The sequence below is a fragment of the Narcine bancroftii genome, chromosome 10 (genome assembly GCF_036971445.1).
Source record: "Narcine bancroftii isolate sNarBan1 chromosome 10, sNarBan1.hap1, whole genome shotgun sequence".
Taxonomy (NCBI): Eukaryota; Metazoa; Chordata; class Chondrichthyes; order Torpediniformes; family Narcinidae; genus Narcine; species Narcine bancroftii.
In genome coordinates this window covers 16,645,348-16,659,512 of record NC_091478.1, presented here as the reverse complement: position 1 = coordinate 16,659,512, position 14,165 = coordinate 16,645,348, and the positions used below count along the sequence as shown (strand labels likewise).

Below are 14,165 nucleotides of genomic sequence, written 5' to 3'. Positions count from 1 at the left end.
TTAAATTCTATGACATAAATGAGGAATTTGGATTAGAGGGTCATTGGATCACTTATGTAACAGATTAGAGGAGGCAGAGAAAATTTCTTTTAAGAGAAATTTGGATAGAAAAAGACTAAAATGGGGCAGAGGAATTATTTTTGGATCATTCACGCAATGAACTTGCGTGAACCTAATGAAATGAATGACCTCCTTCTGCTTTCTAAGGTTGGTCAGATCTCATTGATACCTGCCCTGCCATTCACTGACAAAAAAAAAACCTCTTCCTTTCTCCCCTAAATCAATGTCAATTTGGTTTGAGATATTTAGGCAAAGTTGTTAGAATCTTCAGTCGCTATTGGTAGCAATCAAAAATCTGATTACTATCCTATGTATTAAATCTATATTGCATTAAAATAATACTGAGGAAAACTAATGAAGGTCAAGACTAATCCAAACATGCTTCAGTAGATGCAGCCTCAAAACTCCCAGGATTGTTATCTTGAAAGATGAGAGAGTAAACACCTCTGGTCTGACTCACAGCAGTAAAGGCTCAGCAGAGTCTTTCATTACAACTATTTAGCACATGAGTGTGGATTACCCTCTATCCAAAAGGCTGGAAGCAGGTGCCAATATTTTCTTAGAGTTAGCAAACAACTGGGCCATAACAATTGGTGACTGGGGTAACAGGCTTTCAACTTCATTCTGTTCATTCTCTCAATGGCTGTTCTATTTACTCCGCCAGTGTGAATTTTGTAAAGTGGTCATCCCAAGGGATGCTAAGGATGAACTCGGATGCAATGAATGCTTTATTTAAGCCCACAGTTGACCATATCGCCCAACATCTGCGTAAGTACAATCTTATTTTTGGGCTAAAGGCCATTAGATGTGATTAATTTCTGATTAAGGTTTTTCAGAGAGCAATTAATGCATGCAAAAGTTCATATCTTTTTCCCAATTTAACCTACCAATTTTATATTGTGAATTTTAATCAAATTGCTCTTTTGCCCTCCTAACTTCCAAGTCTTTATTTTTGGAATTTGCGATCACTGGTCTGGTAAGTCCAGCAATTGTTGCCTTTCCCTCATGGCCCTTGAAATGTTGGTGGTGAACTGTATTGTGAACTCCCCCAGCCCCCATGCTCAAGGTACTCGCACAGTGCACTTGGGTAGGGTGTCCCCAGATTTACACTCAGTTCCTATGAAGGATCAGTGGTACATTTTAGGTCATCTGAACCCTCCACTAGAATACAGCTCTTGTCCTTCTTTGGACCTAGACTGTGATGAGCTATGTCCGATGGACCTAGACTGTGATGAGCCATGTCCGATGTAACTCTATAGGTTATTGATGAGGATATTTGAATACAGCTTCTTACTCTTTGCTAACAACTGAGTGTTAATTAATTGGGTGCTAAATTGCTGGATTGGATCTATCCCAAATTTTTACTTTGTTGGGTAGATGCCAGAATTAAGTGAGTTGGAATAGCTTGGGTAGTTCTGGTCTTCATTACTACAACTGTTCTTATAACCTTGGCTGTTTTCAGTTTTCTCAGTCATTTCAGCTGTATCGTGCCTACAGCTATATACAATACTTTAGCTATGATCGGGCCAGGACTTTGTATAGGTGAACTACCATGTTTAATCAGCATTCGATTATCCATCTTGATTAATTTTTGTACCCTTCTAAGGCAATTTGCACTGACACTCATATGCACATATAAAACTTGGGTTTGTTGTGAAAACTTTGGTTAAGTTGCACTTAGTAGCTTGTGTGCAATTCTGTCATCCTATTACAAGAAGGATGTAGAAGCTTTGGAAAGAGTACAGATGAGATTTACCAGGATCTTGTCTGGATTAATAGATAGGAGTTGTGGGGAGAGGCAGAACAAACTGGAGTGGTTTTGGTCTGGAGCACTGGAGAACAAGGAGAGACCTGATAAAAGTTTATAAAATTCTAGTGTAAAAATATCAAACTCGAGAGTATGAAGGGGGTAACATTTAAAGGAAATATGCAAGGCAAGTTTTTTTTAAGCACGGAAAGTCTTGGTGGAAATAGATATAACGTAGCATCTCGATAAACAGGGAATAAATGGATAGATACAGGAAACATCACCCGTCCCATGCATAGAAAGGATTTTTTAAAAATTCTGTGGGTGGTGGTGCACAGCCATTCCTAGTTAGTTGTAAGAAAAATGGAGAGGTAGGGAAAAATTGGATTGTCGTGGAGTGGGTTTACATAGGCTGACACAACATTGTGGACTGAAGGACCCTTACTGTGCTGTTATGTTCCATGTTCTATTATATCACTTGAATATAGCTGATCTTTAGTTTAATTTGGGTATCATATTCACTACAGGCACATGAGCTGAAGATCTTTTTACTGTGCTCCACTGTTTTATGTTCTATGCATTTGAACTATCTAATATAAACAAAGTCCTTTAAATGTTTAGTGACATGAAAATGCATTAGCAATATCAATGTAATTTCAGTTGTGAAGTGACAAAGAATTTTGATATCCCTGATTGCAAATCATATCACCCATGTATGGCATTTATTCATGATATTTTCTGGATAAGGCAGCGATCACATGCAAAGCATAATAAATGACAGATTTTTGTCACTGCAAAGAATCAGGGTGGACAACAACACTTTGGAACGTTTCTCTCCCCTGGTTGGTTTTTCTCTCTGCATTGATCCCCTATCACCTATTTTCCAGTTGGTAATGACAACTTGAATGTAGCTCAGAGTCTCTGACATGTAAAAATTTAGAACTATTACTGAAAATGCATAACTCCATTGCAGTTAAATGTTTCTGATGTTCACAAGAACTTGAAGAAATCTTATTCCCCTTGCAAAATGATTTTTCTCATTAATCATTTTCATAGCCTTAAGTCACAATGGTCTTAATTATTCACATTATATTACAGGCTTGCCAAGAAGGTTCATCTTTAATATACCAAGTGCATGTTTGAGTAATTTATCAAAAAAAAAACAACCAGTAAAGTAATTCAAGATTCAAGATTGGTTTATTGTCATGTAATAATACAGAAAATGTGATATTACATGAAATTTCCTTTTGCCTCCCTTAAGACAAAGAATCAACATTAGTATTGCCCAGTGTCCCTTAAAGTAGGAGAAAGAGGGTCTCTGCAGTGTCTGTGGATTTGCCTCCAGTACTCCTGCAGTCTCTGTAGCCATACGGACCCCTGTTTGATCCATTGGCAACCCGAGCTCCAAATCCAAACCTCCGATATGAATAGGAAGCTTTCAGTGTCCAAGACCCATCAGGACCCCTCGGCCCCCTTCCAAAACCCAACTCCGATGCCTGGATCCTATGAGCCAGTCTCTAGCAGCCTGTGCAGGTGCTCCAGCTACTGAGCCCCTCGCTGGTCTGCTGCTATGGTCATTGTCCTGTAGGGCTACCTCCTTTGCTTCTCCTTCCCAACAGGAGTGTTCTCCTCATTTCTGGTGCCCTTCACTTCTCCATTGCTCCACTGGAGTTTGTGACCCCTTTGTGGCCACTGTCCAGCACAGGCGCAACCATCCTGGGCACTTACCCCGCAGTTGCAGGATTTTAAATAAAAACACGGTCATCTTCTTTTACCGGCTGTATAAAGCCTGTGAGGAGTCAATGTGACATTAGGACTGGCATTTAGACCTTGTTTAACAGCACTGAGTCTCCGCTCCCCGCTCTGCCAGTTCTGTACCAGCTGCAGAGCTGCAGTTTTAGCAGCTCCACGTACCAGAAATCGTTTGTGGTAATGGCCATCTAACAGGAAGAAAAATGTGAATAAAGACCCAACTCTGGCCTTTGTCTTTCAGATGTTTACTGTTGGTTTGTGTGCATTTCCTGTTTAATTCCAGTGTGCCAATCCGAAACATGGTGATATTGATTTAAAGATTTATGTAAAAACCTAAGGAATTCATTTTTAATGCATTATTACGGTTTAAGATTTATTTTGACGCATTTGATGAATTCATACAAAAATGTTTTGTAAGCGGATCAACAATATTTCTGAGATAGCTTCAAACAATGTCACACAGGGGTAACATGTCATAACTGAATGCAAAGTCATTTGTGTTAAATATTGTCTTGCCCATTAGAGGTGATAATATTGAAATTATAAATATCTTCCTTTCAAAAATTCCAAGAAATGAAGAATAATTCTATTGGTTTTTTCACTTTAGCTAGTGAATTTATTTATCACTAGGCAATCTCTGATCGAATTTATCTCCAAGCATTGAAACCAGACAATTCTCTTTTTTAAAAAAAAATAATAACTCTAGTCACTTATATGTATTGTTTTCACCCCTCATACAAAGACAAAGGCATTTTTTCACTAATCCATTTGGAGAAAACCAATTTATGAATCATGTTTGCCTTTCTTATCTAAAGTCAAATGAAAATGTAATGCAGAAATCTGAATATGGAATCTCAACTGTGTTTTATGCAGAAATCCAAATGTGGAGTCTCAACTGTGTTGATCAGAGAAGTATTTCTGATGCATGACATTTTCTTCCCAGTTAATCTCTTCCAGAACCCTGAAGTTTCAGGTTTAAAGTTCCTATTCTTGGTGGGCGGATTCGCTGAGTCACCTTTACTTCAACAGGCCATTCAGTCCACCCTTGCTGATAAGTGTCGTGTCATAATTCCTCATGATGTGGGACTCACTATTCTCAAAGGGGCAGTGCTTTTTGGGTTGGACCCCACTATCATTAAAGTGCGGCGTTCACCACTGACCTATGGAGTTGGGGTATTAAATCGATTTGTGGAAGGCAAGCACCCCACTGAAAAGCTGCTGGTTAAAGATGGCACACGCTGGTGTACTGACGTGTTTGACAAGTTCATTACAACTGACCAGTCTGTGGCTCTTGGGGAGACTGTCAAACGCAGTTATACCCCAGCAAAGCCATCCCAAATGATTATAGTGATTAACATATACTGCTCAGAAAATGATAATGTCAGCTTCATTACTGATGCCAGTGTAAAGAAATGTGGCACCCTTCGGCTTGACCTAACGGGAACTGATTGCCCATCGTTGCCAACACGAAGAGAGATTCAAACCTTAATGCAGTTTGGAGATACTGAGATCAAAGCAATGGCTGTTGATATCACAACGTCCAAATGTGTCAAAGCTGGCATCGATTTCCTCAATTATTAAAATGTCAGTCAACCAAAACCTCTCGTGCCCTAATTCAGAATTATTGATTATGTCTAAAACTGGAAATCAACGTTGATAGCTCAGATTGGGAGTTCACTGTTAACAAAGTCGAACAATGCCAATCATTTCACCTGCCACCAGAATGCCAAGAAATCTTAGCCTAAAAGCCACATGTATGCAAAAAGGTAACTAAGTATATCTATACTTCCTGAATGTAAATTAAATTTGTGCTGGTTATAAAGAATTAAAATAGAAATGGCAAAAAGCCGCCCGGGGCATTGCTACTATATATCACAGCCTGCTTAATAGTACTTACTTCCTTAAGGTATTTTGTGCTGAAGTAAAGCACAGATGTTCCCATGCAGTAACTTAACACATTTTGCACTTCTGTTGACAATGTAGAGGGACAAAAATGAAAATGATCAGGATTACTTTCCCTAAGTAACCAAATCAATGTTTATTTTTTATTTTTGTATATACAGTATAGTATTTAAATCATTGTACATACTTTTATTTCAGATATTAAAAGTATAATTGTAAAATATTTGATTTTGTTACATTTATTGTAACAACACTCAGTTGCAAAGAAAAACATGGTGGATGTCTAATTTGTTACTGCAACCTTATGCTTCACGTGAAATCGCATATAGCCTTCAACTTTTAAACTGAAGTCGTTGATCTCTCCAGAATAGTCTTCCTGGCATTGGCTTAATTTGACAATTGCTTTTTTTTTCAACTGTGGACAAATTTATCAATGAATGTTCGTATAAGATGTTGAATTCCATAAACACTATCAAATGTAATGCACCAGTGATTGCCTTGTCTCTTGGCACTTCCTGATGTAAACACAATAAAAGAAACACATTCTTGACAGGCTCGGTGACTTTATTGAATAATATTACTCTTTTCGGCAGAAATTTTCTTCCACTAAATGGTCCTTATTCATTTGTGGCCCAAGAAATTGGGCTAGTTTTTGCAGCTTGAATTGGCATTGACAGGATGGTAACAGTTCTCCTTGATTATTGATGCTGTTTGTTGATTAGTAATCAACCGTGTCTGCCTGTCCCGCATCGGACTTGTCAGCCACAAACGAGCCTGCAGCTGACGTGGACTTTACCCCTCCATAAATCTTCATCCGCGAAGCCAAGCCAAAGAATCAATTGTATGATACCTGGTCAGGGGCTTTGAGTAAGTCTACATTACAGTTCTTCTTTGCAGCTCAATGGGGCCATCAACTGGAGGGTTAAATGCTCAACACCAGAACCAACTGGAAAATAGAAAGCATTCACAAAAACAATCTTCCCATTGATAATTTTATTTAAAATATATATTTCCCATAATGCTTCCACATATATATATTTCCCACAATGCTTACAGTTAATCAAAATCTGTCATTAATGGGTTTTCAAAGGTTGAAGTATTTTGAGAATGAAGAGAAAGAAGATTGACACATATTTCCCCAAATAATAATTTTTAAAAATGTTTCAAGATTTGATGGTAACTCTTTCTACTGGTTTAATGATTCCTTTTTACAGAAGAGGTTTAGGTGCAGTCATATCATTGTCAAAAACTCCTAATTAAAGCTGACTACGAGGAGTCACCAACATTCATGGTCATAAGTTAATTCAACATCATTACTGATACAAAAGTGCAGTTTATAACCTTCTCTGGGTGCAGAGGATAGAAAAGCACTTGAGTTTTAATCGAGCTTATGTGCAATGTTGATTATCCTCAATCCTGATGTGTCAGATGAGCCCTATCAACTTGTTGGATCACATCATGGTGTTGATCTGGATCTCCTAAAGGCAGAAAAGGCAACCTACACAAAGTTTGTCACGGTCCATATTCACCCATCAGGTTCACAAGCAACTGTAGCCGATGTTGTTGAAACTGTTTACAAGAACGATCTTCATGGCGTACTGCCAGTCTTCAACAAAATCGCTGAGATCTCGGCAACCATTATGCTACACTGTGTTCTGTGGAATGGCTCTTCAGTGGCCTCAGAAGAATGAAGATATATCTGATGAGTACAACGACTAAACAGTGTGGCAGTACTAAATATTGAGTGAAAGTATGCCAACCTGTCTGTTGGCAAAAATGTTGACCACATTATATTTTTGCTGCTAAGAAAGGCAGAAAACAATATTTCTTTTAAGCTGCATGTTGTGTGATTTGTGATAACTGTGTATTGTTGATTGATAAAAAGACTTTTTTTAATTAAAAATTGGTACGAGTTTTAATCTGTGTAAAATTTCAGGCAAATCAACCCCTTCCCCCACTCTTAACCAGAGTCCTTATATGCCCATGGGCTCTTTTATCTTAATGATCTTGTGATAAAGTAAATATAGTCTTTTTCACAGGGTAATGGATTCTAAAATTAGAGGGTGTGGAATGAACTACCAGAGGAAATAGGTGGGTAGAAATTCAATGTTCAAAAGACATTAGGAGAGTAGTTGGATAGGAAAGGTGTACCGGGATATGCACCAAATGCAGATGAATGGGACAAGCTGCAAAATTATAACTCTATGACTCCATCTGATTTGCTTAAGTTTGGACTTTTAAGAGATTCCTGTTGTTATTTCCTGGGATATTTAAGGTAGGAAGAGAGAAAGTAAAGAAATAAGATCAGAACACTTATGTTCGGGATTTCAAAATTATTGTTCCAATCTTAAACAAGCTTCTAAATCTAAATAATCCAAACTTCAAATTCCTGCCGTTCTTAACTCTAAATCAAATCTGGTCATGAAACAGTGGGCAATTTGTGAAATTAACAGTTTCATTTTTATCACATTTACTTTCCACAAACTTCATAAACTGTCAGATCATTCGGGATAAATTAACATCAAGAGTACCGATCGCCTCAGTCAATGCAATCACATTTAAAAAAGGAATACTTTCCACCAACTTCGAACCACATGGAGGCTAGACCTTCTGCAACTGAATTGGTGTAATATAGCGTCTGTTTCTACTCATCTGCAGTGAAGGCAAAGACCAATCGTATTCAGGCCCATTGCTTTTTACAGACACAGTGTAATGTGCGTCGAAAGAACCAAAGACTTGTTGATCCAAACCAAGGCTTTTATTAACTAAAAGACTGGAGTGTATCACAAGTAGGTCGACCGGTCCAGAATAATCTGGTCTGGCTAGGAGCAACCCTTTAAGACCTGCCAGTAGGTGTGGCTACACTCTCAGCCAATCACAGTCATCCTACACTCTTTCTTCTTTCTTCTTCTTTGGCTTGGCTTTGCGGACGAAGATTTATGGAGGGGTATGTCCACGTCTGCTGCAGGCTCGTTGGTGACTGACAGGCAGGCACGGTTGCAGGGGAAAATTGGTGGGTTGGGGTTGGGTGTTGGGTTTTTCCTCCTTTGTCTTTTGTCAGTGAGGTGGGCTCTGCGGTCTTCTTCACAGGAGGTTGCTGCCCGCCGAACTGTGAGGCGCCAAGATGCACGGTTGGAGGCGAGATCAGCCCACTGGGCGGTGGTCAATGTGGCAGGCACCATCTGTACATATACACGTTGGTGATAGAATCTATACTATCAATCACAGTTCTACACTTTGTCTGAAAAGACTCTTGAAAAATAGGTCTGGTTTTTGGTTGTTATTTCTCTGTTATGTTTCAAGATCAGTGTATAAAGGTTGCAAAAGACATAAAACCTCACTGAAATGAATCAGTCATCTCTGATTTTATAAAGGGCAATGTTAATTGTTTTACTGGGTAAATCCAAATAATCCACATTTCAGGTGATATGAATGATTTTGCATGAAATTCTTAACTTTACATTTGATGCATCCCTGCATTATACATTACCTTAAAGTGACCCAAAATTTCACAGGTGCATTTGATTTTAGAGGCTTCTGACTAACTGCTAGCAAACCTGCAGTCAAGGACTCACCATCTGACAAGAAGGTTCAGGGGCTGGGCCAACCTACTGAGAAACAGTGAAGAAATCAGGAGGAGCAGGTGCATATCATTTGGACTATTCAATCTGCTCCGCCAATTAATACAATCATGACTGATCACCTCTCTCTATTCCAGTCCCCAGAACCAATTACTAATCTAGCTTTACCAACTTTACTCAATTATTCATTAATAGTCCAAAAGAGACATATTTAGTTAAACAAATTTGACAGATCCAGACTACAGTGCCCAAAGATTCAAGTGCTCCTTAATGGTTGTGCTACAAGGCGGTAGATGTAGAGTGAGCTCAGGTATACTGTTAATGCCAGTGAGCCTGCAGGAGGCTGGGAATTGTGCATCATCAAGGCTGAAAGGGACTGTTCCCAGTTGGTCTAATCAGGTCTGTATCAGAGACTGGTTGGTTCATAATTGTTCCGGATATTCATCTTTGTGTGCATGTGTATTTCTGTGTTGTGTGTCTGTGCATATGTTGCATGCATATATGTTTGTGTGGAGGAGAATACAGTACAAGTTCAGGGCCTTTGTCAAACATGATGCCAACTTGAATCGGTGTTTTCTCTCATCTGATCTGCGGGTAATGTTTTTCTTTTGATGTCATGTTTCTGCAAAGGTTCTGATTTATATGCACGTCCCTTTGCTTGTGTTTATGTCTCTCACTCCCTCATTAAATTACCAATTAGACTGCTCTGTAAAATCCCTTGTGCAACTTGGAATTTCCCAGTTCCCCTTTTCTTTGTCTCTAACTTGCCCTGCATCTTAACACATTTCTGTTCGACTCAGTTCTGAGAATGAGTCTTTGATCTGAAAAATTAAATGTTTCTCTTTTCAGTGTCCTGACCGGCTGAATGTTTCCAGCATTTTGTGTTTATTTCAGATTTCCAGCATCTGCAGTTGTGTTTTATTTTCAGTTTCCAGGAGTCTCACTTTCCAGCGACCTCCCTCCACCCGGCGACCAGGATCAAGATCCCCTGCAGTATTCCTGAAGGAACATTAAAGCTGCGGATGTTGGAATCCCGAGCAAAGAATTGCTGAAGGAATTTAGCATATCAGTCGGGATCCATGGGTATAAATACTGTAGTCACTCAACAGATCAGTTCTGAAACCTTCAGCAAGACAAAGATAAAAGGGGTAACAATACATAAATAAAGGGGGAAAGAAGCTGGGATAGAAAGCTGGGGAATGCTGAATTCAGAAACAGTGCTGGAGGGACAAAGGTGACGCAGTACAGACTGCGCAAATTTTCCAGGTAATGTAAACTGACTCAAAAAACATGTAATTGGTGTTCTGGACATTCCTTGCATATTGTCTCTGGAATGGTTCCATTTCAGATTTACAATGCCTTAGACCAATTCAAAAATAATTTGAGCAAATAAAATGCAGCAATATCTTAAAATAAGCTACAAGATTGCATTTTGCGTCAATCACAATCCCATTATTTTATGAATGTTTAAACATCTCTTGCTGCATAACATTTTTGCTTCACATTTTCTCACTTGCTGAGTTTTAGAATATTGAATGAGCCAATCTATTGTACATCAGCTGACAAAGAAGGCAATATCAGAATAATCTATTTTGATTCAAATAATCAGTTTCAAATTTAAGTCTTTGTGGGCGAGGATAAATTGCATCGTTCTCCTCCAAGAAGAATTGCATTTATAATCTTTTGTTTTCCATTACTTGAAGACAGCCATTAGTATTAAATTATCAATCTGACACAACATGACATTGTTGAGAAGCAGACCAGTTAAAGCAAGCAATTTTCATCTGAAAAATGACTTTGGTTATAACCTCCAACAATAATCTGCAGAGATACAAATCTATAGGCAACATAATATATAACCTTTACAAAATAGCAAATTTGCTTTAAACATGGTAATATCAGCTGTCACATGTGGAGTAACTTAAGTTATATTGCTGGGATAATAAAACACAACATAGCATCTTTAATGACCATTTGGAAGATTTTGATGATAGGTTGTGGGTGTGAATAAAATGCAGCAAAAAAAAATACACCGTAATTATTTTAACCATTATGTAGCTAACATCTCAGAAATAATTTAAAAAAAAAGTGCTGAATGCAAGTCTATTACACAAGGATTGAATAGCATGCTGGGTTGAATCCAGCTGTTACCCACTATATCTACAAAATTAAATAATGCCCTTCAGTATAAACATTCGACAGTGAAATACAACAGTGGAATGCATTATGAAAACTAAACTCAGTGGTTTGAGAAGTTGAAGCAAAACAGCACTCTTATGGTACTAAAAGGAGCAGAAATATTACAATGCTACAGCATAGAAACAGACCCTTTGGCCCTTCTAGTCTGTGCTGAACTATTATTCTGCCTAGTCCCACTGACCTGCACCCGGACCATATCCCTCCATGTCTCTCCCAACCATGTACCTGTCCAAATTTTTCTTATATGTCAAAATTGAGTCTGCATTCACCAAATCAGCTGGCAGTTCATTCCATACTCCCACCACTCTCTGCATGAAGAAATTCCCCTTAATGTTCCCTATAACCCTTAAACGATGCCCTCTAGTTTCTATCTCACCTACTCTCAGTGACTAAAGCCTGCTTGCATTGATTCCATCTATACCTGTCTTAATTTTGTATGTTCATCAACAGCTGAAGTGAGGAGGATTCCATCTTGGGTGAATCCACACAAAGCAGCAGGACCAAATAACGTACCTGTTCGGGCGCTGAGGGACTGTGCAGACCAGCTGACAGGTCCTAACAAATATCTTCATTATCTCACTCTAGCAGTCCATTGCCTCCACAGGATTCAAGGCAGCCACCATCATCCCAGTGTTCAAGACCATATTTGTAGCTGGACTAATGGCTATGGTCCAATGGCACTGACCTCCACGATCATGAAGTGCTTTGAGTGACAAGTAATGGAGAACATCCAAGTCCACCTACAAGCCATAACCTATTAGCCAAACTGATCCACAGCCAATGCAATAGCCCTGACCCTCCACTCCACCCTGACCCACCTAGAGAATAATGCCTCATATGCCACCCCGCTACTGTTCACAGTGTTGACCCATGACTTCTCAACAAGGTTCAGCCCCAAAGGAATCATCAAACTTGTGAATGACACAATGGGCTGTTGGTCTTATCAGCAACAATGATGGGCCATCTTACAGAGAGGACGTTGAAAGACTTGTATGGTGGTACAAGAGCCACCACCTGAATCTCAACATGTGCAAGTCAAAGCAGATGGTTGTGTTCAGGAGGATGAAGGCCCACTCCCCCAATGGCTCCATCTGGGAGAGAGCGCAGGGAGCACAACGTTCCTTGCTGTTCATTTAAACAGTGACCTATCCAGGTCCCACAACACTCTTCAATAGGCAGGAAGGTGCAGCAGCGCCTACACTTCCAAAGGAGGTTGAGGAAGGCAAGGTTACCGGCCCCCATCCTAAGAGAACCACGATAGAGAGTGTCCTGGCTGGCTGCATATTATTGTGGGAAAGTTGCTGCAAAGCATCAGATCAGAAGTCAGTCCAGAGGGTGATTAAAACTGCTGAGAAGATTGCTGGGATCTCCCTTCCCTCTATCGATGATATTAAGAAACAACATCTTAGTAGGGGCATTCTATAGATGCTGCATGACCATAGCACCATAGAACCATAGAACACTACAGCACAGAAACAGGCCCTTCAGCCCTTCTAATCCATGACAAACCATTATTTACCCTAGTCCCACTGATCTGCATCCCGACCATACCCCACTAATCCATGTTCCTGTCCGAATTCTTCTTAAAAATTAAAATTGAACCTGCATTCAGCACTTTGCTGACAACTCATTTCACACTCCCACCAATCTCTGCGTCAAGAAGTTCCTCTTAACGTTGCCCTTAAACTTTTCCGCTTTCACCCTGTCCTCTGGTTTGTATCTCACCTACATTCAGGGGAAAAAAGCCTACTATATTTACTCTATCTTGGCCCCTCATAATTTTAAATACCTCTATCAAAACCCCTTTATTATTCTACACTCCAGGGAATAAAGCCCTAACCTGTTTAATCTTTCCTTGTAACTCAGTTCCTAAAGTCTGGGCAACATCCTTGTAAACCTGCTTGGCACTGTTTCAATCTTATTGATATATTTCCTGTAGTTTGGCAACCAAAACAGCACACAATACTCCAAATTTGGCCTCACCAATGTCTTGGACAACTTTACCATAACATCCCAACTCCTATACTCAATACTTTAATTTATGAAGGCCGTTCATGCCAAAAGCTCTCTTTACAACCCTATCTACCTGTGATGCCACTTTCATGGAATTACGTATCTGTATTCCCAGATCCCTCTGTTCTACCACACTCCTCAATGCCCTACCATTTACTGTGTATGTCTTTTCTTGATTTGTCCTTCCAAAATGCCACACCTCACACTTGTCTGCATTAAATTCCATTTATTATTATTCAGCCATTTTTTACAGCTGGACCAGATCCTTCTGTAAGCTTTGAAAGCCTTTCTTGCTATCCACAACATATTCAGTCTTAATGTCATCAGCAAATTTGCTGATCCAATTTACCACTTTATCATCCAGATCATTGATATAGATGACAAACAACAATTGTCCCAGCACTGATCCCTGAGGCACACGGCTAGTCACAGGCCTCCAGTCAGAGAAGCAATCATCCATCACCAGTCTCTGGCTTCTCCCATGTAACCAATGTTGAATCCAGTTGACTACATCCCCATGAATACCCAGCATCTGAACCTTTTTGAATAATCTCTCATGTGGGTCCTTGTGAAAGGCCTTGTTAATGTGATCACTTATTGATCCCGCTGCCAATTTATCTGCTTGGAACCTGGGTGATCTACCCCCTCACTCACAGCTTGATTCTACAGTCCCAAGTCAAGTCCTGCTGAATTTCTCCAGCATTTTTATGTATTGTACATATTATTTAAATTTACCCTGAGGTTAAATTTGTTATGAAATACTTTAAAAAGAAGTGCAATGCACAGTGTTTCCCTCTCCATCTACTTCTCCAGGAACATGGATGAAAGCAACCATCCACCATTCTTTGTCAACATTCCCCCTTTATAAATGTAATTTCACTTATTCTATCTTATTCTTGATAAAGGGTTCA

The 14,165-nt window shown here is 39.4% G+C and overlaps 1 protein-coding gene across 6 annotated transcripts in view; it reads left to right on the top strand.

The window, feature by feature from the left end:
• Positions 1-6,013, top strand: part of hspa12a (heat shock protein 12A) — a 90,282-nt gene extending 84,269 nt beyond the window's left edge. For all 6 annotated transcript variants that reach the window (XM_069900031.1, XM_069900032.1, XM_069900030.1 and 3 more), the window contains 2 exons: positions 725-828; positions 4,503-6,013. In XM_069900031.1, coding sequence (XP_069756132.1) covers positions 725-828; positions 4,503-5,140 — 742 coding nt within the window. In that variant the 3' untranslated portion in view covers positions 5,141-6,013. The remainder of the gene's footprint in view (positions 1-724; positions 829-4,502) is intronic.
• The last annotated feature ends 8,152 nt before the right edge of the window (positions 6,014-14,165 follow it).